This window comes from Aethalodelphis obliquidens, unplaced genomic scaffold (assembly GCF_003676395.1).
Source record: "Aethalodelphis obliquidens isolate GAN/ISIS:26980383/991018 unplaced genomic scaffold, ASM367639v1 scaffold9, whole genome shotgun sequence".
In the NCBI taxonomy this organism is placed as follows: domain Eukaryota; kingdom Metazoa; phylum Chordata; class Mammalia; order Artiodactyla; family Delphinidae; genus Aethalodelphis; species Aethalodelphis obliquidens.
Window position 1 is genome coordinate 19,713,631 of NW_020837953.1, and position 24,888 is coordinate 19,738,518.

Genomic DNA, 24,888 nt, shown 5'->3' on the forward strand with positions numbered 1-24,888 from the left:
CTTTGCCTTTATTTCATTTGGGAGCTCTGTGCAAACGTCACCTCCTCAAAGAGGACTTTCCTCACCCCTCTGTCTCCTTACCTTGCTTTAGTTTTAATCATAGCACTTACCTAACATTATACTGTATACTTACTTGCCTATTTTCTGTCTCCCCCGACTAGGAGGTAAGTTCCATGAGAATGGAAACTATGTTATGTTCACTGTTCTACCCCAGTGCTTAGATTAGTGCATAGCCTGTAGTAAGTGCTTAATAACTTTGTGGAATGAATTAGATACCCCTTACCATGAAAAATTCTCAATTAAGGAGAAGAAGAATGATTGGAGTAAAACTGAAAGTACTCTAACATAGGTGTCTACAGAATGTTTTGGAGTAAGTGGAATACTGATGGAGTTGGGACATAGTCAGACAAGGCCTCAGTAAGGAGGTGGCCCTGGAGCTGAGTGTTGAAAACTGAGTACTGATGTATGTCTGACCAGGAAGAATAGAGAACTCAACATATATGAACGAATTGGTGTTCAGAAAACAGAGGAGCTAGAACATGGGGGTGGGTGATAGGAAATGACATCAGACATAACTGGAGAGCAAGGCAGGGGCAGAGTCACAAAAGTCTTTGGATATCAGAATAAAGAATTTGGACTTTACCTTAAAGGTAATATGGAGCAAAGATTTTTAAGGTAAGGAAATATGCTATCAAATGTATATATTTCCATGTGTTTCACTACTCCTCACTGCAATAATCACACTAAAACTTTAAGTAGATTGATATAGAAAATCCCTGATTTGGTTGTCAGGGCCCAGTTTCAAAACATAAGTCCTTATCCCAACTCACTGTATAACCTAGGGAAGGCATCATTTCCTCTTCTGGGCCTCAGATCTTCATTCTTAGCAGGAGAAGATTGTAGGTGAGATCCATTCCATCTCTGAGCCTGTGTTTATATGCTTTAACTAGATTCCTTGGGGAGAACAGTTTAATTTTTTCTGCATCTGCCAGAAATAATTAAAACTTCCAATTTTGGCCGATCAAAATTCAGTTCTCCTCTGAGATTTTCTACCATTTAGGTCAGATGCCAAGAAACTAGCTTCCTGGGATAAAACTATCCAAGCAGAAGTAGCAAGTCTTTTTTTCCCTCTGGCTGGGATGGGAATGCAAGTGGGAAGAGGGGGTGTTAGAATGAGTCTTTTTCTTGCAGTTGTGATTCCAAAGAATCCCTATCCTGCATCCGAGGCGAACACTGAGAAGCCTGGCATCCACAGCAACACCAAAACTGCCTTGGAGCCTCAACCAGGGCAGAGGGGGCGTAAACCAGGCAAGAAGCGGGGCCGGACACCCAAGCCCCTAATTCCCCATCCCATCTCTACCCCATCCAAGTCAGCCGAACCTTTGAAATTCCCAAAGAAGAGGGGTCCCAAACCTGGCAGTAAGGTAGGTAAAAATGTGGGTTTGCCAGCACGGGATAAATGGTTATGAAGGGGTAAACTCATCCATATCCATCCATCTTAGAAAGGGATGTGTCTGGCCCTGTTCTCCCCCTTGTATATGCTTTTAAGAAGAATCTCCTGTATTGTCATCCCTACGTTAGCTACTTACCTGGGAGTTGGTAATGTTGCAGATAAGATCGTATGGATAAGAAGCAAATTTTTACTTTGAAAGTTACATTCATGGGAATTCTGGTCTAATATCTTCCATAGATGGAAGGCCCTGCTCCTAATTGTTTTTAACCTACCCAGAGTGGATGTCCAGGTATGTGAACAGAAAGAGAAAAGTGACTCTGTAAATGTATTTATTTTTCTGTCCCTGTACCTTCTTTTAAAAAAAAAGAAAGAAAAGAAGAAGAAAGAAAGAAAATTATTGAATATTTACTAAGTATCAGGCTCTGCACCTGACACCACTATATATCACATGATCTTCACAAAACCCTTGGAGATGAGTAGTTAATGTAGTTAATGTAGTTAATGTTTAATGTTATTAAATAGTCAAATAAGTTGAGACTTAAAGATGTGAAATGACTTCGCTATGGTCACATAGCTAATAAATGGCAAAGGCTACAGAGATGGGTCTCCAGATCTTCTAGTTCTAAGGTCACTGCTGCCCTACCACACATTCACTCTCTCACATTTCCTGAGGGAGGTTAACACTTACCTCTGGTGTAGGAAAAGACTGCTTGGTCGAGCTTCACTGAGCACTGTTACTGAAAGTATCACCTTTTAGTCATGACCAGTTCTCCATGTGTATCTTCCCTAGGGAAACCATTGATATGAAACCTACTCAGCTGCTTCTCTAGGGCTTCCTTTGGCATCACCTTCTTTCTCCACTCACTTCTTAACTATCAGGGAATTTCTCTGCAACTCCCTCCCAAACTAGACTACCTGAGTTCCAGTTTAGAAATGATACCCAGTTCTCCCTAGGCATTCCTTTCTAATTTCATAAGTTCCTCCCTAGGTTTGGTTGGGTGGGTGGGTTTGTTTTGTTTATTAGCTCCAGCTGACCTCAGTCCTTCTCGAATATAAGCTCTTCAAGGTCAGGAATCTAGTCTTTTTTTCTCTTTTTCTTCTGCAGTGCCCTATATCCCAATCTCTTGGGAAATGTTCGGTATATGCAAGATGGATGGATGTATGCATGCATGGATGGATGGATGGATGGATTTTAGCGATGATGTTCCAGTTGAGATTATCTCTTATTTATTGGTTTTGAATTCTTGATGTCACATCCTAATCCTTCTATGTAACACATAATGCTCCTGATCTATTACCACTAACCCCAAACCCAGGGGTTCATTTTTGTGTCCATTACGGTCTTCTCATTCTCATGTTGTGGAGGAGAGGCTGAAGGCTCTAAAGATTCCAAGGCCAGGGAAGTCATGCTTTTGACGATGTGAAGGCACCTTGACAGATTAAAAACAGAGAAAACTTGTCTCTGAGGTTCCAAAGACAGAACCACAACCAATGAGCAGAAACTCAAGCAGACAGACTTTGTCTCAACATAAAAGGAACAGTTAAATCTATTTCAAAATGCAAGTAGTGATCTCCCATCACTAGAGGTATTTCATCAGGTACCAGGTGACTACTGAGAGGGATGTTTTCAAGGAGTGGAAAGTAGAAGTGTTAGATGGATAGTTGGATTAAGTAACCTTTAAGATCCTTCAAAACCTAAGAACTATGATTCTCTGATTGCCTCAGCTCTGCTTTCTCAGGAAGTCCTAACATAGTAGCCCAAGTCCTCTTTCTTTCCAGTCCTCCTGGTAGCAGTAATTCTCATCTAATACTGTACTTCATGGCATGGCATTTGACTCCCTAATTCCCTTTCCTGTCCTTTTGCCTATTCCTGTAAGTGTATATGCCTTTACTTAACCCATGATATAACCCTCATGTTCATTTTTGAAGCAAAGTGGTCTTGTGACAAGAGCATAGACTTTGAGGCCAGACAAACTTAGATTTATATCTCATCTCCAATTGTTACCACCTGTGTGACTTTGGGAAAGCTTTGAGTACGGCCATGAGCCCCAGTTTTCTCACCAGTAAAATGGAGTTGCGTTAATATATGAATAGATATAATACATGTAAATGCACCTATCTCAAATAGTAATAAAGCTTTACATCTTTCTGCTTTTTTCTACAATATTTGGGAACCTAACTCACCAGGTTTGTTTCTTCAGGGACCCCATGAAGTCCTACCACCAACTCAATGAAGTTGAACTGGTATTTCCTTTCTTCCCTGACTCATTGCTTATTTGGATTTTTACTTGTGGCAATATCAAAAAATGAGAGGAAACATCCATATCCTGTGTGTGTGTTGAATGTTCTGTAAGAGTTTGCATGACTGCTTTCACAAGCAGGGCCATCCTAGAAGTCAGTCAGGTTTATACAGCTCCCACAGTGGACCCTACATGTGACATTCAGTAGGAAGGGATTTCTGGATCTCAGAAATGGTTATGTTTTCCTTGCATTCAGAAAGGCTTTTAGAAAACTGTTTCTTGGAAAAAGCCTTCTGAGATCTCTCTCCCCCAGAGACTGCCTGGACCAGCATAGAGGAGATACTAGATTCTTCTCAAATCATTTTTATTACTTCCCCCATTATTGGTATTCTATACTGTATGCTTCATTGAAAGACATTTATTGACACTTATCATATGCCGAGTACCATGTAGGAATGGTAAACAGAATCAGACCCTCAAGGAGCGCCAGGCTAATAGGGGACACCAGTATGTAAATATATATTGACAATACACTGTGATAAATGCAACAATACAAAGTACAGAAATAGCACAAAAGAGACAGTAAAGCTTATCCAGAAAAGCTTCCTGGATAAACAGATATTTATAAGGAAAAAAAAAAAAAGAAAGGGTATTCCAGGCAAAAGGGATGGTTTATTATTGTCAAGGCAAGGACCAGGTAAAACTGCAGGTTTTGAGAGAACTACTATAGTTAGAGATTACTGGAGTATAAGGTTTAAGATAAGAAATGACAGGTAATAAGCTGAAGAGGTAGGCAGGGGAAAGTAGTTTGTGGAGTTAGGGGAAGGGAGGTTTCCATTTTTCAACAGAGGGAAACAAACTAATATCAAAGTTGACTTAAGCCACAGCATTTTTTTTCCTTTTTTTTTGCTTTTTTTCTGTCTAACTAATAAAGAACCTGGACTTCAGATGATAATATTGAATACAGTAGAAAAGATAGTGAATTAAGCTGTGGCTATACAGAAACCCAGAATCTTATACATATTTATTAAACATCTACTGTATTTGCAGCTTTGGGCAAGACACTGTGTGGAAAAAAATATATATCATATGATATCACTTATAGGTGGAATCTGAAAAAATGTTACAAATGAACTTAGTTGTAACACTTTTAGGAAACAGACACACAGACATAGAAAACAAACTTATGGTTACCAAAGGGGGAAGTGCAGGGAGAGGTAAATTAGGAGCTTGAGATTACCAGATACACACGACTATATATAAGATAGGTAAACAACAGGGTCCTACTGTATAGCACAGGGAACTATATTCAATATCTTGTAATAACCTGTAATGGAAAAGAAACTGAAAAAGAATACACATATATAAGTATATAACTGAATCACTTTGCTGTACACCAGAAACTAACACAACATTGTAAATCAACTATATATCAACTGTAAAAAAAAAAAAGATTAAAACAGTCCCATCCACAAATGTATTTCAGTTTCATGCGTGAATTAAGTACTAAGAATAGAGGAATGAGAAGACAAGTTACCTATCATGGGTAGAAACTTTTCCCCATCCATTTTGACAGAGGAAACCTCGGACTTTGCTGAACCCACCACCCACCTCACCAACAACCAGCACCCCTGAACCGGATACCAGCACTGTACCCCAAGATGCTGCCACCATCCCCAGCTCAGCCATGCAGGCCCCCACAGGTAAGAGCAGATCACAGTATTAGCTGCAACAAGCCCCAGGCCCCAGTGTCTATATTTTCTCTTTTACTGTACCGATAATTAGCCCCCTATCCATTTATAAATCTAAACAGAATCTTAAAAAGAAATTTTTTTAACTTTGAAATAACTTCAGAGAAACCTCCATTCTGTCAAAACAATCAAAGAAACTTGGGTAGATGTTCTGTGAACTCAGTGTTGGGGATCTGGGGCACGGGGGTGGGGTGGACATGGGGCCAGCACCAGGAGCTTCCTGGCCCAGTTTATAATTATACCCATCCTTTCCAGTTTGGGGTGCTCCCTCTTTAGTGATCCCTTCCAGAACCCTTCCAGCACAATAATAATTCTGCCACCACTCATATATGTATGACACTGCTCTGTTTTTTTTTTTTAATGTCATTGATGGTGGCAAATCTTGGTGCTGTGAAAGTATTTCAGTGCTCGTTTGATTCAAAGCAAAATCTGGTAACTAAAGTGGGTGCGTAACCACCTGGTTGTGCGTATCTGTTCCCATTTCGTAAACTATATATGGAGGTAACTCTAAAAGAGCTACCCCTTTAGAATAGATAAACATAGATATACAGCCTCCCTGTGGGGTAACTAAAAAGAACAATACTCATTTTTTATGTCTAAATTAAGATACATATGTGAAACCTTACTTTTGTTACTCTGCAGATACTCCATCTTCTTAGGGAAATCTAAGCAATTGGAATGATCCCCATGGAAGTTAGGGTAGTCTTTTTCTTAGGAGTTGAATTTGTCTCCACCCAAATCCTAGAATGTTAGCACTTGAAGGGAAGGCCAGCTATAGTTTCCTCCCCAAATAACCTTTGGAAAACAACAGAGCCTGCAGTGGCATTTATGTCCAGCTCTAGTCAGGGTACTATCATGTGATTTCTCCAAATGTATCTTATGCATCTAGCCCCAGCTTGTTACTGGGTTTGCTTAGTCCAAAAGTGGCATTAGATTAGTGAACAAAGCTTAGGAGCTTTGACCCTAAGCTCCATGGAAGAGGAAGTAAAGATAGATGAACACCTTGGTGAAGATACTGATTACATTTTTCAGCCTCATGACACGCCCCCTAGGTGCCTGCATACCTGCTTGGTTTACTCCATATCCTTCTAAATATCACTTAGGTGCCTGGATGCCTTTTTAACAAAACCTAGAAGATTCATAGCAGTGGGAGCTTCATGACTGTGCCTCACTTTTCGGTTTAAATGATGTAGACCATCTCTTCTGGCAGTCTCGAAGCTGGCAATCCCTCCCTTGGTCTGAATCTCATAGCCTAGGAAAAGTGGCAGCTTGACTTTGTATCCCTGTTTCCTGTTCTTGGCCAGGCTATCGCAGTCCTGACTGATCACTGTTTCACCACCCCAGTTGGACCTTTGCTCTTTCTGTGTGACCTTGATGTCACTTCCTTTTCTGAGCCTCAGTTTCCACACCTATACAACGATACGATTAGTCCAAGTTACCTTTATAGACCCTTCAAATGTTAACAATAAAAGCTATTATAGGGACTTCCCTGGTGGCGCAGTGGTTAAGAATCTGCCTGCAAAGGCAGGGGACATGGGTTCGAGCCCTGGTCCGGGAAGATCCCACATGCTGGGGAGCAACTAATCCCGTGCGCCACAACTACTGAGCCTGCGCGCCTAGAACCCATTGCTCCGCAGCAAGAAAAGCCACTGCAATGAGAAGCCCATGCACTGCAATGAAAAGTAGTCCCTGCTCACTGCAACTAGAGAAAGCCCACGTGCAGCCACAAAGACCCAATGCAGCCAAAAATTAATTAATTTTTTTTAAAAGCTATCATAGATTGAAAGCTGTGTGCTACACTATATCCTTTATTACCAACCTTTTGGGGTTCTTTTAACTGCACAACACTTTTTAAGAGTTATTTTGATCAGAGCTATATACATGCTAATAGCCTAAAGGAACAATAGGCCTACAAGAATTATTACAAAAACAAGACGAACAGTCCCCTCTATACCCCTGTCATTTACTTCTCACCAAAGGCAATCACTTTCAATTTAGCTGATTCTTTTATTTATCTCCATATATGTAAGTGGAATGTTTATATTGCTTTTTTTTTCTTTTTTTTAGCTTGAGGCATTTTCAACTGACAACACACTTTAACTCTTCCTTTTCATTTTTTTTTTGGCAACCCAGGATTTAACTCTTCATCTCCTTACCCGTTAACCCACCCACACATGCTTGTGTATCTTAATACTATGATATTATAATTGTGATTAGATTGAAATTCATTCATTTGTATTGTAACTTGTTATAGGCTCTTCTCAGTTGAACTGTAGAGTACTATGATTACTTTTCCTTTATTGTACAAAATTTTGTTTTAGAGTAAATCTTGATTTCTTTGTTATGTGTTTATTTTGCTATATACTTATTAACTCAGCCTTAAACTCTCTTACTGCCATATACATCTTTCTTTATGTTCAAGCACGTTTTATATTCTATCCATTTCAAACTCTAAAAGAAATCTCTGCTGGAGCCTTCTGAGTTCCTTGACAACCTCTTCACCTCTCTTTTGTGTTATCCCCAGTTTGCTCCTTCCCACATCTTTATTTTCCCATGTAATCTTTCTTAAATTTATATCTTTCGTTTTGTGTGAAACCTGTTTATTCCCTTTGAAGCTTCTCTTCATCCCCATTATTCTGAAATTTCACCTAGGATGTATTTTTACCTACCATGTGGACACATAGTGTGCCTATTCCATTATTTGATTTCTTGAAACTTTCTTAAATTCATCAATGATTTTCTCCCACTTTTTCTCTATTCACTGTTCCTGGCATACATGTTATTCAGATGTTGAACCTCCTGAAGTCGTCCTCTATATTCTTGACCCTCTTTATTCTTATTCCTATTCTCTTTGTCTTTTTGCTCAACTTTCTTCAAGCTTTCCTCAACTCTGTCCTCTAAACTTTGTACTGAGTTTCTTGTTCCTGGCATTTTGCTTGTAAAAGTGTCATTATTTATTACTCTAGTGGCATTTTCCAAAGGGTATTTGGTAGAAAACCAGTCCTGCAAAATGCTCTGCATAAAGGGATTTTATATACATTTAGGAATTTGGTCACATACATTTAGGAAAACCTTACACTCTGCTTACCCACTCTTGGATGTTTGCATCGGCTATGAAGAACTCTTTTTTGTTTTCTGAACTTTTTACTAGACTGTTTTTTTTAAGTACAGGAGGTACAGAGCTTTCCCGTATACCCCCTGCTCCCACACATGCATGGCCTTCTCCATTACCAACATCCCCCACCAGAGCAGTATGTTTGTTTCAATTGATGAACCTGCACTGACACATCATTATCACCCAAGGTCCATAGTTTACCTTAGAGTTCTCTCTTGGTGTTATACTTTCTATGGATTTTGACAAATATATAATGACATGTATCCACCATGATAGGATCCTACAAAATAATTTAACTGCCCTAAAAATCCTTTTTGCTCTGCCTATTCATTCTTTCCTCCCCACTAATCTCTGGCAACTAGTGACCTTTTTACTGTCTTTATAATTTTGCCTTTTCCAGAATGTCATAAAGTTGAAATCATTCAGTATGTAGTCTTTTCAGATTGGCCTTTTCACTTAGCAATATACATTTAAATTTCCTCTGTGCCTTTTCACGGCTTGATAGTTTTTTGTTTTTTTTTTTAGTGCTAAATAACAACATACCATTGTCTGGCTATACCAGTAGTTTATCTGTTCACCTACTGAAGGACATCTTGGTTGTTTCCAAGTTTTGGCAACTATGAATTACGCTGCTATAAACATTCATGTGCAGGTTTTAGTGAAAACATAAGTTTTCACTTCCTTTGGGTAAATACCAAGGAACGCGATTTCTGGATCACATAGTAAGAGTATATTTGGTTATGTAAGAAATTGTCAAACTGCCTTCAAAGTGGCTATATCATTTTGCGTTCTAACCAGCAGTGAATGAGCGTTCATTTGTTGCTCCACATTCTCGCCAGCATTTGATGGTGTCAGTGTTCTGGATTTGGGCCAGAACAAATAGGTGTATAGTAGTATTTCATTGTTGTTTTAATTTGCATATCTCTAATGACATGTAGAGTAGAGCATCTTTTCATATACTTATTTTCCAGTTGTGTATCTTCTTTGGTGAGGTGTCTATTAACAACTTTGGCACATATTTTAATCAGGTTGTTTGTTTTCTTATTGCTGAGTTTTAAGAGTTCTTTGTGTATTTGGATAACAGTCCTTTATCAGATCTGTCTTTTGCAAATAATTTCTCCCAATCTGTAGCTTATCTTCTCACTCTCTTGACATTGGCTTTCACAGAGCAGAAGGCTTTAATTTTAATGAGTCCAGCCTATCAATTATTTCTTTCAGGGATCCTGCCTTTGGTGTTATATCTGAAGTCACTGGCATACCCAAGGTCATCTTGGTTTTCTCCTATATTATCTTCTAGGAGTTTTATAGTTTTGAATTTTACATTTAGGTCTGTGATCTATTTTGAGTTAATTTTTGTGAGGGGTGCAAAGTCTATGTCTAGGTTCCTTTTTTTGCACGTGGCTATCCAGTTGTTTCAGTACTATTTGTTGAAAAGACTGTCTTTGCTCCATTGTATTGCCTTTGCTCCTTTGTCAAAGATCAGTTGACTGTATTTGTGTGGGACTATTTCTGCGCTCTCTATTCTGTTCCATTGATTTGGCTATTCTTTTACCAATACCGTACTCTCTTGAAGTTGGGTAGTGTCAGTCCTCCAACTTTGTTCTTTCCCTTCAATATTGTGTTGGCTCTTCAGGGTTTTTCCCTCTCCATATAAACATTAGAATCAGTTTGTTGATAGCCACAAAATAACTTGCTGGGATTTTGATTGGGATTGCCTTGAATCTATAGATAAAGTTGGGAAGAATGGACATCTTGGCAGTATTTTCTTATCCATGAACATGGGGATATCTCTCCATTTATTTAGTTCTTTTTTGAGTTCGTTTATCAGAGTTTTGTAGTTTTGTAGTTTCCTTCATATAAATCTTGTACGTATTTTGTTAGATTTATACCTAAGTATTTTATTTTTGAAGGTGCTAAGGTAAATGGTATTGTTTTTAATTTCAAATTCCACCTATTCATTGCTGTTATATATGAAAGTGATTGACTTTTGTGTATTAACCTTATACTCTGCAGTCTTGCTGTAACTGCTTATTAGTTCCAGGAATTTTCTTTTGTCAGTGCTTTTGCATTCTCTACATAGACAATCATGTCTTCTAACAGATAAAGGGGGTTTTATTTCTTCCTTCCCAAACTGTACACCTTTCATTTCCTTTTCTTGTCTTATTACATTAGTTAGGACTTCTAGTACAATGTGGAAAACTCGTGGTAAGAGAGAACATCCTTACCTTGTTCCTGATCTTAGTGGGAAAGCTTCTAGTTTCTCACCATTAAGTATGATGTTAGCTGTAGGGTTTTTGTTGATGTTATTTATGAAGTTGAGGAAGTTTCCCTCTCTTCCTAGTTTTCTGAGAGTTTCCATCATGAATGGGTCTTTGATTCTGTCAAATGTTTTTTTCTGCATCTATTGGTATCATGTGATATTTCTTCTTTAGTTTGTTGATGTGATGGATTACATTGATTTTCAAATGTTGAATCAGTTTTACATACCTGGGTTAAACTCCATTTGGTTGTAGTGTATAATTCTTTTTATATATTGTTGAATTCAATTTGCTCGTATTTTGTTAAGGATTTTTGCATGTATGTTCATGAGAGATATTGGTCTCTAATTTTCTTTTCTTGTGAAGTCATTGTCTGGTTTTGGTATTAGGGTAATGCTGGCCTCATAAAATGAGTTAAGAAGTATTTTCTCTGCTTCTGTTTTCTGAAAGAGATTAGAGAGAATTGGTAAAATGCATTTTTAAATGTTTGGTAGAATTCTAGTGAATCCATCTGAGCCAGATGCTTTCTGTTTTGGAAGGTGATTAATTACTGATTCAGGTTCTTTAATAAATATAGGTCTATTCAGATTGTCTTTTTCTTTTTGTGTGAGTTTTGGTAGATTGTGTCTTTCACCAAATTGGTCCATTTCATCTAGATTATCAAATTTGTCAGCATAGAATTATTCATAGTATTCTTTATATTACCCTTTTAATGACCATGGACCTGTAGTGATCCATGTAGTGATCCATCTCTTTCATGTCTGATATTAGTAATTTGTGTCATCTCTCTTTTTTCTTATTAGCATGTCTAAAGGCTGATCAATTTTATTGATCTTTTCAAGGAAGCAGCTTTCCTTGATTTTTCTCTGTTGACTTCCTGTTTTCAATTTCATTGATTTGTGCTCTAATTTTTATTATTTCTTTTATTATGCTTACTTTGGATTTAATTTGCTCTTCTTTTTCAAATTTCCTGAAGTGGAAGCTTAGATTATTGACTTTAGATCTTTCTTCTTTTTTTTTTTTTTTTTTTTTTATTTATTTTTATTTTTGCTGTGCTGGGTCTTCGTTTCTGTGCGAGGGCTTTCTCTAGTTTTGGCAAGCGAGGGCCACTCTTCATCGCGGTGCACGGGCCTCTCACTATCGCGGCCTCTCTTGTTGCGGAGCACAGGCTCCAGACGCGCAGGCTCAGTAGTTGTGGCTCACGGGCCCAGCTGCTCCGCGGCATGTGGGATCCTCCCAGACCAGGGCTCGAACCCGTGTCCCCTGCATTAGCAGGCAGATTCTCAACCGCTGCGCCACCAGGGAAGCCCGATCTTTCTTCTTTTATAGCGTATGCATTCAATGCTATAAATTTCCCTCGATTCACTGCTTTGGCTGTATCCCACAAATTTTGATAAGTTATAGTTTCATTTTCATTTAGTTCAAAATATTTTTAAATTTCTCTTGAGATTTCTTCTTTGACCCATGTGTTATTTAGAAATGTGTTGTTTAAGCTCCAAGTATTTAGGGATTTTTCACTTATCTTTCTGTTACTGATTTCTGGTTTTATTCCATTGTGGTCTAAGAACAGACATATTATATGATTTCTGCTCTTTTAAATTTGTTAAGGTGTATTTTATGGCCCAGAATGTGGTCCATCTTGGTGTATGTTCCATGTGAGCTTGAGAAGAATGTGTGTTCTGCTGTTGTTGGGTTAAGTAGCCTCTAATACCAATTATATCCAGTTTATTGATGGTGCTATTGAGTTTAACAGTGTCCTTACTGCCTGCTGAATCTGTCCATTTCTGATAGAGGGATGTTGAAGTGTCCACCTGTAATAGTGGATTCACCTGTTTCTCCTTGCAGTTCTATCAATTTTTGCCTCCTGTATTTTGATACTCTGTTGTTAGGTGCATACACAGTAAGGACTGACATGTCTTCTTAGATATTTGACCTTTATATCATGTAATGCCCCTCTTTATCTGTGATAACTTTCCTTGCTCTGAAATCTGCTCTGTCTGAAATTAATACAGCTACTCCCACTTTCCTTTGATTAGTGTTAGCATGGCATATCTTTCTCCATCCCTTTACTTTTAATCTATATGTGTCTTTATATTTAAAGTGGGTTTCTTATAAACAACATAGAGTTGGGTCTTGTTTTTTGATCCAGTTTGAAAATCTCTTTCTTTTAACTAGTTAATTTAGACCATTGACATCTAAAATGATTATTGATGTAGTTGGATAAATATCTACCATAATTGTTACAGTTTTCTATTTTTTTGCCTTTGTAATTTGTTCCTATTTTTGTCTTCCACTCTTTTTCTGCCTTTTGTGGTTTTAACTGAGCATTTTATATGATTCCACTTTTTCTCCTTTCTTAGCATATCAGTTATATTTCTTCTTTTACTTTTTTAAATGATTACCCTTGAGTTTGCAAATAACATTATAACTAATCCAAGTCTGTTTTCAAATAACACTATACCACTTCACAGATATAATAAGAATCCTAATTCCTCCTGTCCATCCTTTGTATGATTAGTGTCATTCATTGCACTTAGACATGAGTATGTATAAGCATGTACATATATATATACATAAGCATACACAAATACATCATTACTATTTTTATTTTGAACAAACTGTCATCTGTTAGATCAGTTAAGAATGAGGGGACTTCCCTGGCGGTCCAGTGGTTAAGACTTCACCTTCCAGTGCAGAGGGTGCAGGTTCAATACCTGGTTGGGGGTCTAAGATCCCACATGCCTTGTGGCCAAAAAACCAAAACATAAAACAGAAGCAATATTGTAACAAATTCAATAAAAACTTTAAAAATGGTCCATGTCAAAAAAAAAATTTAAAAAAAAAATAATAAGTTCTTATTTTGCCTTCACCTATTCTGTCTCTGATGCTCTTTTCTTTGTGTAGAGCCAAGTTTCTGACCTATGTTATTTTCCTTCTCTCTAAGGAATTCCTTTAACATTTCTTGCAGGGCAGATCTACAAGCAACAAACTCCATCAGTTTTTCTTTGTCTGAGAAAGTTGTTTTGTTTTGTTTATAAATTTATTTATTTATTTGTTTTTGGCTGTGTTGGGTCTTCGTTGCCAGGCACGGGCTTTCTGTAGTTGCGGTGAGCAAGGGCTACTCTTCGTTGCGTTGTGAGGGCTTCTCATTGCGGTGGCTTCTCTTGTTGCAGAGCATGGGCTCTAGGCGCATCACTGTGCCACCAGGGAAGTCCCTGAGAAAGTTTGTGTTTCTCCTTCACTTTAATTTTTCGAGGGATAGAATTCTAAGTGGGTGGGTATTTTCTCTCAACACTTTAAATATTTCACTCCCTTCTCTTCTTGCTCACATGGTTTCTAAGGATGTAATTTTTTATTGTTGCTCCTCTATAGGTAAGATGGTTTTTTCCTCTGAAATCTTTCAAGATTTTTTAGCTTTGATTTTCTGCATTTTTGAATGTAATATGCCTACATGTAGTTTTTTTGTGTCATTTATCCTGTTTGGTGTTCTCTGACCTTCCTAATCTGTGCTTTGGTGTTTGACATTAATTTGGGGAAATTCTCTGTCATTATTGCTTCAAATATTTCTTCTATTCCTTTATTTCTTCTCCTTCTGGTATTCCCATTATGTGTATGTTACTCCTTTTGTAGTTGTCCCACAGTTCTTGGACACCCAGTCTATTCTGGGTGGAGGCTTTTTTTTCAGTCTTCTTTTTTCTTTGCTGTTCAGTTTTGGAAGTTTCTATTGAGATGTCCTCAAGTTCAGTGATTCTTCCCTTGGCTGTGTCCAGTCCACTAATTAGCCCATCAAAGGCATTCTTCATTTCTGTTACAGTGTTTTTGATCTCTAGCATTGATTTTTTATTTTCTTAGAATTTCCATCTTTCTGCATACATTGTCCATCTGTTTTGCATGCTGTCTGCTTTATCTATTAGGACACTTAGCATATTAATCATAGTTGTTTTAAATTTTTAATCTAATAATTCCAGGGACTTCCCTGGTGGCGCAGTGGTTAAGAATCCGCCTGCCAATGCAGGGGACACGGGTTTGAGCCCTGATCTGGGAAGATCCCACATGCCGCGGAGCAGCTAAGCCTGTGTGCCACAATTACTGAGCCTGTGCTCTAGAGCCCATGAGCCACAACTACTGAGCCTGAGAGCCACAACTACTAAAGCCCGCGCGCCTAGAGTCCGTGCTCCACAACAAGAGAAGCCACCGCAATGAGAAGACCACACGCCGCAACTAGAGAAATCCCGTGCGCAGCAACGAAGACCCAACATAGCCATAAATAAATAAATAAATAAAAATTTTAAAAATAATAATAATTCCAACATCCCTGCCATGGCTGAGTCTGGTTCTGATGCTTGCTCTGTCTCTTCAAACTTCATTTTTTTGCCTTTTAGTTTACCTTATAAATAGGCCTTTAGTAATAATGGTAAGGTATGAGGGGAGGAGAAGTATTCTATAGTCCTATGATTAGGTCTCAGTCTTTCGGTGAGACTGTGCTCTTGGACTGTGAACTTTACCAGTGCTTCTTAGTCCCCCTCATGCCCCTTAGATGGGGCAGGATGGCTGGAGGGGGCTGCAGTTGGTTATTTCCCTTCCCCCAGGTAGATTAAGCTCTGATCAAATCCCAGCAGATTAAGTTCTGGTAAAATAATTTCTCCTGAGGGTAGGCCTTGTTAAGAAGGACAGAATGCTCTGGCATATTTTTAAATGGCTCCTTTTCCTCACTGCTGGAAGCATGAGGGCATTTTTCTCCGATATTCACTGTGAGAACCTGGTCGAGCTTCTGGAGGTAAAACTCACAAAGTGTGGGACCACCGGCACCCCATGAGTGGATCCCCCCTGGAGTTTTTAACTCTTAGACTTGTTCACACAGAGCTTCCAGTAGGAACTCTATAGTTTAGATTTTCCTACCTCTGCACGAGTTCCTGTGGCGGTTTCTTTTTAGTAAATTGTGAGTCTCTGTGTTCACCGGTCTGTCTCTTGGTGGGGAGCAGCAGTTTGCCCTGTGACCTCAGTTCTCTGATGGATCTAAAAAGGATAGTTGATTTTGCAGGTTGTTCAGCTTTTTACTTGTTGTCAGGATGAAGTGGCTACTTCCAAGTTCCTTCCACGCTGACCCTTCTCTGAATCTTTTCTTCAGCCTCTAATTCTGATATCATGGATGCAGTAGAAAACCAAAACATGACAATATACAAAAATATCTTTATGACCTTAAGATTGGGAAGGATTTTTAAAATAAGACAATAAGCATAAATTAGAGAAAGTATGTAACCTTTATATTCCTGGAAAAGGTAATATCAGTATATTCGACTGTACTGTAATTAAAGCAGAGGCAGCTCATCTCTCTTCCACATTGCATCAGTTGAGGTGGTTCAACTGGGGCTGTTGGGTCCACTTCCAAGATGATCCATCCATGCGGCTAACAAAATTGGTGCTGGCCGTTGGTTCTTCTCTCCACGGATGCCTCCAAAAGGTATCTTGGGCTTCCTCATCCCAGGGTGACTGGATTCCAAGAGCAAGTGTCTCAAGAAACAGGAAGTGGAGGCTACCATTTTCTTAAGGCTTGAGCCCCCAAATCAACAGAGCATCATTCCCATGTCATATTCTATGGATCAAGCGGTCACAGAGCCCAGATTCAAGAGAAGGGGAGTAGACCCCACATCTTGCTGGGAGGAGGGTCAAAGAATTATGGACCATATTTTAAAACCACATCAGTCCACTTTCTGGACATAAGTTATTTACATTTTTACCACTTGGAAGATTTATTCTTCCCCTTGCAAGATTCCCCATTAAAGGTCTCATCCCTTACAACATTGGGCTCCAGATCTGGCATCTCATCATCTAAGTCAGATCCAGGTGCAAATGAGACCTCTCAGGTGCAGTTTCTCAGATATAGCTCCTTGAGTGTAGTTCTTCTCAGACCGAAGACCTGTGACCTAAAGAAACATGTTGTCTACTCCCCACATGCCCAGCATACGGTGATGGGGTAGGCATAGGATAACTTATAGATACATTCATTCAAAGGGGAAAAAACCCAGAGGCACATAACAGTCACTGGTTTATAGAAATTCTGAAATCCAGCTGGGCATATGTTGCCAATTCCTTAATTAGATCCAATACTACTTTCTGGGAGTTGTTTCCATGGCTCTTTGGTTTTGTCCTCTGAATCATCCTTCCTTTTCCATAGGAAATCTGAGATTGCCTTCTCAGTCTTCCTCCTGATTGTAAAAGGTTGGGGGTTCAAAGAATTCTTTCCATTTTGTACCATCTCTGCCCCTTTTAATCTGAGCTAGCAATGCTTCTGCCAGAATGATTCTCTTAGAAACTTGAGAATAGAAGCCTAAAAGGTCTTAAGAAGGCTGTCAGTGAGGGCTTAAAGGAAAGTGAGGAAAATCTTATTGGAAGATGGCGGACAGGAGACACCTGCTAGGTAGTGATGGAAAGTCTGGTAACACTGTCACCTGCAGTAACATGGAACTAGGAAATGTACCTGATGAACTCAGTGAAGTATAAGGAGATTTCCAGACAAAGTAATGAAGTGCCACCTGGCTTCTCACTGCCTATGATAAAAGTGTAAGATGAGAGAGATGAGCTTCAAAAACAAACATAGCAAATAAAAAAGTCCAGGACTCACAGTCTGGAAATGCTTCTCATTTCCAGTCTCTCCAGAAGGCAAATAGTTCTAAATTAAGAAAGGGTCAAATCCAGAATGGGACAATAAAAATCTTTCATTAAGATGTCAGAATGATTTAAGACTATGCTTCATAGTCTCTTTCAGACCAAAAGGCCCTCTAAAAATCGTAAGGGCAAGTCTCACAGATACTCTTCCTTAAACAGTAAGATTTTTACGGATCTTAAGGGCATTGTCTCACAGCAGCTATACAGGAAGCCCAAAAGTAGAGAAGGTCTTATCTTCCAGAGATTTGTGATTGCGGCTTTTAGCTGATGAAGTAAATTTCAATAGTGTTCATAGAAAACCCCCCAAGTTTCATTCTGGTGGAAGCATTGCCACCTCAGACTAATAGCGCCAGAGATAGTGCAAAATAGACTAGTACAGAATCCTTTAGACCCCAACGTTTTACAGGCTTCTATTCAAGGCCCTTTCAGCTTCACTCACATTCTTTTTGTGGGCTTTTATGCTTCTTTCTGCTTCCAAGTCCCAAAGCCAATGTCATGTGTGTTGGACTTCTGTTACTGTAGCACCCTATATCTGATACCACATTCTGTTCCAGTAATCTTTTGCTACATAACAAACCACTACGAAACTTCATGGCTTAAAACAACAATGTGGGCAGTGCTGGGTGGCGACAGCTGGTCTCTCTTCCCTGCAGTGTCAGCAGTGGTGGCTTGACCCCGACTGGAGGATCCACTTCCACCACAGAGCTGACAGGTTGGCTCTGGCTGTTGGTTTCTCTCCATATGGACCTCGCCACATGTGGCTTTGCCTCCTCACATATGCCAGTTGGGTTCCAAGAGTGAACGTCCCAAGAAAGAAGAAGTGGAAACTGCCAGTTTCTTAAGGCCTGGGTCCAGAAGCTGGCACAGTGTCATTTCCACCATAGTTTATTGGTCAGGTATCACAGAGATCAGTGGAAGGAATGTCAAGGAATCTGGGAACCACAGTCTTTGGAAGGTTTTATCCTTTGGCTTTTGTATTTCACCCTTTTAATCCATATAGAATTTTTTTTTAAATCATCACTGAACTGGTTATATTTTTTCCTTTTTATGTGCTTTAATTAAGTAAAATTTACATACAGTGAAATGTACATATCTTAATATACAATTTGATGAGTTTTAATTAATGTAAGCAGCCATGTAGCCACAGCCCCAGTCAAGATAAGAGTCATTTCCGCCACCCTGGACGTTGCCTCATGCTTCCTTACGGTCAGCCTTCACTCTCGCCTTCATTCTGATTTCTGTCACCATAGGTTAGATTTTACTGTTCCTGAAATTCATGTATAAATGGAATCAGATTGTGTGTACTATTTTGTATTTGGTTTCTTTCACTCAAAATAATGTTTTGAGAAGCATTCGTCAGTAGTTCATTCTTTTTTAATGCCAAGTGGTATTCCAGTAAATAAATATACCACAATTTGTATATCTGTTCTCTTGTTGATGGACATTTGGGTTGGTTCTAGTTTGGGGCTATTATGACTAACCTGCTGTGAACATTTTAATAAGTGTCTTTTCACAGACATAATGTTTTCACTTATTTTCATTACTCTTTTGTCTTTGAGTTCCTCATTTTTATTTGTTTTGTTTTCAGTGAAAGAGTCATATTATGACATGGAAATTCTAACCATTTCTTAACAGGCTTCAGCCAGTTCTTCTTTTATTAAGTCTACCTTCACACCGACCTGCAGGGGCCCCTGCCCATTCTTGGGCCTTGTGTGAATTATAAAGACGGAGCAGCTTGGCTCTCATCATTCCCCACTCTTGGTGAAGGATTCAGCATTCTTGGGTCTGCTGAGTCAGTTGCTACTTTGTCACTCTGCTTTCCAGCTTCCAGAGTTTTAAGTTGTCTCCTTTCTTGTTATCTGGCTCATTGTAGTGGGTTTTAAGAGAAAAAAGAGTTAAATATATATTTCAATGCATCTTGTTTACCCTTTTCTTTTTTTTCCTTTCTTTCTTTTTCAGCCGTCACCTTCCACATCCTGCCTCTCTCTTTTTGTTTTCTTCCCTCCATCTTGCTTCCCCTTAGATTTAGAATGACGATGGTGGAAGAATCCTCAGGCAGCATCTGGCTCAGCCCCTCCATTTTGTGGATGGCAAACCTGAGGCCCAAAGAGGACAGCAGTCCGTCCACAGCCCACACAGCTGCTGCTCTTACCTTTTTGCCTTTAATAACAAAAGAGACTTTTTGCCCTCCTGCCCTTCAGTTAGTGAGCCAGGACAGTGTGAAGAAGCAGAGTACCCCCTACTCAAGTGGAAGCCTAGAAGTCAGGTCAGCAGAAGGAATGCCGTAGCTGGCCAGGCAGCTGCGGGTCCTCTCTGGAGACCAAGAAGCAAGTCTGGGTAGGACTGCCTCTTTCTTCCGTGCTCGCCCTGCCTCTGCCCTAGCACAGTGGCAGGTGGGAGGTTGCAATTAGGAGAGTGCCCAGCTGTCCTGACAGGAGAAAGTACTGAAACAGAGAAATACATAGGTGGGACCCTCAGGTCCTTTGCATGTTTTTCTTTATTCCAGTTTTCTCCTATTTTCACTACTTTCTTTGAGCCTGAGTGTTGATGTAGAAGATAACAAAGGGACTCTAAGGCCCAGAACGGAAGGCAAGGCAAGTGACTGCTGGATTGACCACTCTAAGTCCAAAGCCAAACACACACAAGCACTAATATTGCCAGTGCCCCCAGCTCCATACACAGAGCATGTAAGAGGTACCAAGAATAGATAAGGCAACCAAGGACCGAAAGTGAAAGTACATACATCTGGAAAGTTGCTTAGATCTTCTTTTCAGCGTACAGAAGACAAAGCGCGAGTTCTGTGCCTTGGCTGGTCTGGGCTGTTCTCCCAGCAGGCTGCGTTCCCAGAGCTTTGGTCATGCAGTTTGGGCTGGCAGCAGCTGGGTACAGCCACCCTCTACCCCCTCCCACGGTGTTTCACAGCTTAGCAGCTGGGAATCCTGTAGAGACCAGAGCCAGGGTATGAAAGACGAGGAGAGCACTGTTGTCTGACTTCTCTACCCTGGATACTCTATAAGCTGCTTTGATTCTTTGTCTCCTGCAGTTTGTATTTACTTGAACAAGAATGGCAGCACAGGCCCCCACTTAGATAAGAAGAAGGTCCAGCAGCTCCCTGACCATTTTGGGCCAGCCCAAGCCTCCGTGGTGTTGCAGCAGGCTGTGCAGGCTTGCATCGACTGTGCTTATCACCAGAAAACCGTCTTCGGCTTCCTCAAACAGGGTCACGGTGGTGCAGTTATCTCAGGTAAGCGCCCCTGGGCCGGTATGGCTCCTAGTCAGAGGAGCAGGCCTTTTCAACTGGCTAATTTCTAGCAAGGCATCCTGGTTTCTACTCCACACCTGGAGGCTCTGGAGAAATACGAAAGTATTCCATTTCTCAGAGAGTCCTCATTTTCAACTCCCAGAGCCCCTCCAGGTCTTCTGCATGTCGCTGCCAAGTAGAATACCCACGCAGACTCTGTCTCCTTGCCTAGCCTCTCCCATACAGAAAATACATGGCTGCGTTGCTTTAAAGATGATCACAAGAAAAAATCCAGAGGAGGCTGTATTGTGGAAACAGTAGAGTTTCTCCAGACTGCCATAGCCTCCTAGCTGGCTTCAGGGAACCACAGAACTCTTCACTCATTCTTTTGACTCCTTAGCTTCCCAGTCCTAAGCCAGCCCTGATACAGGGGAATTGAATCTCAGGGCAGAGTGGGAAGAATCATCCCTCTCTTTCCTGCTATGAGAGTTTGAGTCAGTTGCACAGAGTATGGTTTTTTGGTTTGTTTTTTTTCACTGAGAATAGTCACTTTTTCTGCTGTGCCCTGCTCTGTTTCAGTTTTCCTAAGTCCAAAACCCCATTCTTACCCACCAGACCTGTGAAGACTTGATCTAGAGCCTTTCAATCTTTATTTTTTTTAATAAATTTATTTATTTTATTTATTTATTTTTGGCTGCGTTGGGTCTTCATTGCTGCATGTGGGCTTTCTCTAGTTGCGGCGAGCGGGGGCTACTCTTCACTGCGGTGCACGGGCTTCTCACTGCGGTGGCTTCTCTTGTTGCGGAGCACGGGCTCTAGGCATGCGGGCTTCAGTAGCTGTGGCTCTCAGGCTCTAGAGCACAGGCTCAGTAGTTGTGGCGCACAGGCTTAGTTGCTCCGCGGCATGTGGGATCTTCCCGGACCAGGGCTCTCACCCGTGAGAGAGTGAGATTGGCAGGCAGATTCTTAATTGGCAGGCAGATTCTTAACCACTGCGCCACCAGGGAAGCCCCAGCCTTTCGGTCTTAATTGTACACTACTCCGTAATCTCCTGCCCCTGCCCTCTAACTAGTTGCAGTATCCAGCCTCAGGAAACCCAGCTGACATGGAAGACCCCATAAATACCACCTTTTAGCAGACATTCATTGAGTCCTTACTCTGTGTTAGAGGTTATTGCCAGACACTGGCCAGGGGAAGGGAAGAAAAGAAGATGACATGTTCAGGCTCTGCCCTGATGGAAAAGAAAGACTAGCTCACAGCTAACTGTGGGAGGTGTTATATAATATGTGAGAAATGCATGCAGGGTGGTGTGGGAGCCCGGATGAGGGAGTAATTGGCTGCATGGAGGATGGGGGCAGGCAGGGAAGGAATTGCTATAAAAGGCTGAAAACTGCATGGGAAATCAAGCCTCCCTTTCCTTCTGAGGCCGAGGCCTCTGCCTGGCCTCTCCTTTGCTTCTGTGCGGCAGTCTACAGGGACCCGGCTTTCTTTACCACTTTTCTTTAGCAACTCTCACCCACACCTTCTCTAGCGTTCTTCCTCTGCCCCAAAATTCGTTCCTGAGAATGACCTATCTCCGCATTTCCTTCCTGCCCTCAGAGACAGATGTAGAGGCCTTTTGCTTGTTAAGGATTATACAGATACATTTTGAATAGAAATAGGTGGGGACTTTAAAAGAAAATCAGGCATGGAATAGTTCCAAATGTTGCCGAAATTCTAGTTGCCCTTATCCAGATCAGATTGAACGCCTCAGCCACTGCTGGCAATAGCTGTATTCTCCTCTTCGGCCCAGCTTCTCTGTTCTTGGGCAATTCTTACGGAAATGGAACCCCAAATGAACAGATTTCCTGGGGGAGGCCCAGCCAACTGATGGAGCAGATAGAATTATGTTCACAGTTGTTTCACAGGCTAAGTAAAATCATTCCAGAGCCCCAGGTGCAACAGACCTGCCCTGGCCACTCCCATCATTGCAAGCCCTGGAGTTGGAGGCAAAAATCAAACCCTCAAGGGAGGGAGGGGAGGGGAAGGAGGGAGGAAACCTGGGCACCGATACCGATTGCCTCTGTGTAACCAGGGAAGCCTGAGGCAAGCAGTGGGCTGGACTCCTCCTGCCCTGCCTGCGCTGCTGAGCTGAGGAACTGACGGCTCAGCCCTGTTCGCTTAACTCCACAGCCGTGTTTGACCGTGAGCAGCACACCCTCAACCTCCCAGCCGTCAACAGCATCACCTACGTCCTCCGCTTCCTGGAGAAACTCTGCCACAACCTTCGCAGTGACAATCTGTTTGGCAACCAGCCCTTTACACAGACTCACTTGTCACTCACCACCACAGAGTACAGCCACAGCCACGACAGGTACCTACCAGGTAGGAGCTGGGACGGGGTCTGGGCTGAGAAAGGGGGGCAGGGTAGTAGCTGTAGCAGCAGCAGCGAGGGCCCAGGGCCAGCCCTCAGACCTGCTGGCCTGGCACCTACTACCGCAAGATCTGGTTTTCTGTCCCTTAACTTGGCCGTGTCTGGCACATTTTGGTCTCCTCTCACCTGAACTGTCTCTTCAGGATCTCGTCTGCTATCTTTAGGATTAACCCTCTTTCCTCTGGATTTTTATCCCTAAAAAAACGGTGGTTCATGGTTCTCCTGAATCTGCATGTGGAGCCACCGTGAAGTCACAGGACATCTCCCCGCGTGAGTCTGGCAGCAAAGGCCTAACGCAGAACTCCCTCGCCAGCGGGAAGGTTTAGTCTCAGGCTGCAGATTGAGAAATTTGCTCCCGGTGATTGGCCATCCACTCTTTCCTTTGGCACGCGGCCATAACTCCTCCAGCGCCGCCAGTCGAGCAAGTCAATTCAAGTTCCTGCTGTTTCTAACTAGGCTGGAAAATAACTTTCTTAGTTAACATCCCAGACCCACAACGGGAAAGCGGATGCCACGTGGCCGGATCAGTGACTAAGCACTTCTGAGAGAGGTTTGAGTGAATGGAACTCAGCATCTCTAATCTGGAGCACAGGACACAGAACAACAGGGAGGGAAGGGAAGCTTGGCCTTAAACGTAGCAAGGTAGGTCATTATGGGAGAGGGAGGAAAGGCTCTTTAAAAGAGTCCTGTGGACCTTGTCCTGGCCAGAGGAATAGAGAGGCAGTGCTGTCAGCGCTGGGGCTGTGCTGCCTGGTGATGGGGGAGCGTCACTCCAAAAGGTGGTCCCTTCTGACCTGCACAAGTCTTGTTCCCACACTGTCTTCCCTGTTGTCTTTTCATCATTGTCAGAATCACTCCTGATAAAAGTGCCACTTGTGGAAGAATGTGCTGGGGAAGTGACTGCTCACCCGTCACCCCCCATCCATCGCCTCTATCTGTACTGCTGCACCCAAAGGAGAATTGCTTATATGACTTGCAGGCAGGGCAGAAAGATGCCTGAATTTCAGACGCTCCTTCTGGGGTCCCCACCATCTGGCCCTTGCAGACATATCTGTGACCCTCTCACTGACCCTTTTCTTCAGAGGGAACTTCTCATCTGACCTACTCTAGATTGCTTTCTTTCAGCATCACACTCTCTGAGAACAGAAAAGGGCATTCTTACTTGTAGTTAGGATATTGCCCTGGGAGTCTGGGCTGGGCACGGTGGAGTTGGTGCACACAAAGGCAGGTTGTTACATATCCCCTGCTGCTGGCATTCAGGAACTCTGAGCTGCACTTCAATAATTAAAATTAGCCCTACCTGAGATTCTGGAAGAATGGATACACGAGAGAGGGTAGCATGTCCATGAGTGTAGCTGCTAGTCTAAAGAGAGATTTCTCAAAGAAATAGGAACTCAGAATTCTTTTTTTTTTTTTAAGCATTTCTTTTTCTTTTTTTTTTTTTTAAGTTATTTATTTATTTATTTTATTTTTGGCTGCGTTGGGTCTTCGTTGCTGCGCACAGGCTTTCTCTAGTTGTGGTAAGCGGGAGCTACTGTTCGTTGCAGTGCGCGGGCTTCTCATTGCGGTGGCTTCTCTTGTTGTGGAGCACTGGCTCTAGGCACGTGGGCTTCAGTAGTTATGGCATGCGGGCTCAGTAGTTGGGGCTTGCGGGCTCTACAGCGCAGGCTCAGTAGTTGTGGCGCATGGGCTTAGTTGCTCCGCGGCATGTGGGATCTTCCCGGACCAGGGCTCGAACCTGTGTCCCCTGA

The 24,888-nt window shown here is 41.5% G+C and overlaps 1 protein-coding gene across 12 annotated transcripts in view; it reads left to right on the forward strand.

Moving 5' to 3' along the window:
- The window catches only part of SCMH1 (Scm polycomb group protein homolog 1), a 187,766-nt gene that overhangs the window by 144,889 nt on the left and 17,989 nt on the right, over positions 1–24,888 (forward strand). For 11 of the 12 annotated variants that reach the window (XM_027108916.1, XM_027108924.1, XM_027108922.1 and 8 more), the window contains 4 exons: positions 1,192–1,424; positions 5,270–5,396; positions 20,527–20,727; positions 22,897–23,088. In XM_027108916.1, coding sequence (XP_026964717.1) covers positions 1,192–1,424; positions 5,270–5,396; positions 20,527–20,727; positions 22,897–23,088 — 753 coding nt within the window. The remainder of the gene's footprint in view (positions 1–1,191; positions 1,425–5,269; positions 5,397–20,526; positions 20,728–22,896; positions 23,089–24,888) is intronic. The other variant, XM_027108927.1, reaches the window with a different exon arrangement.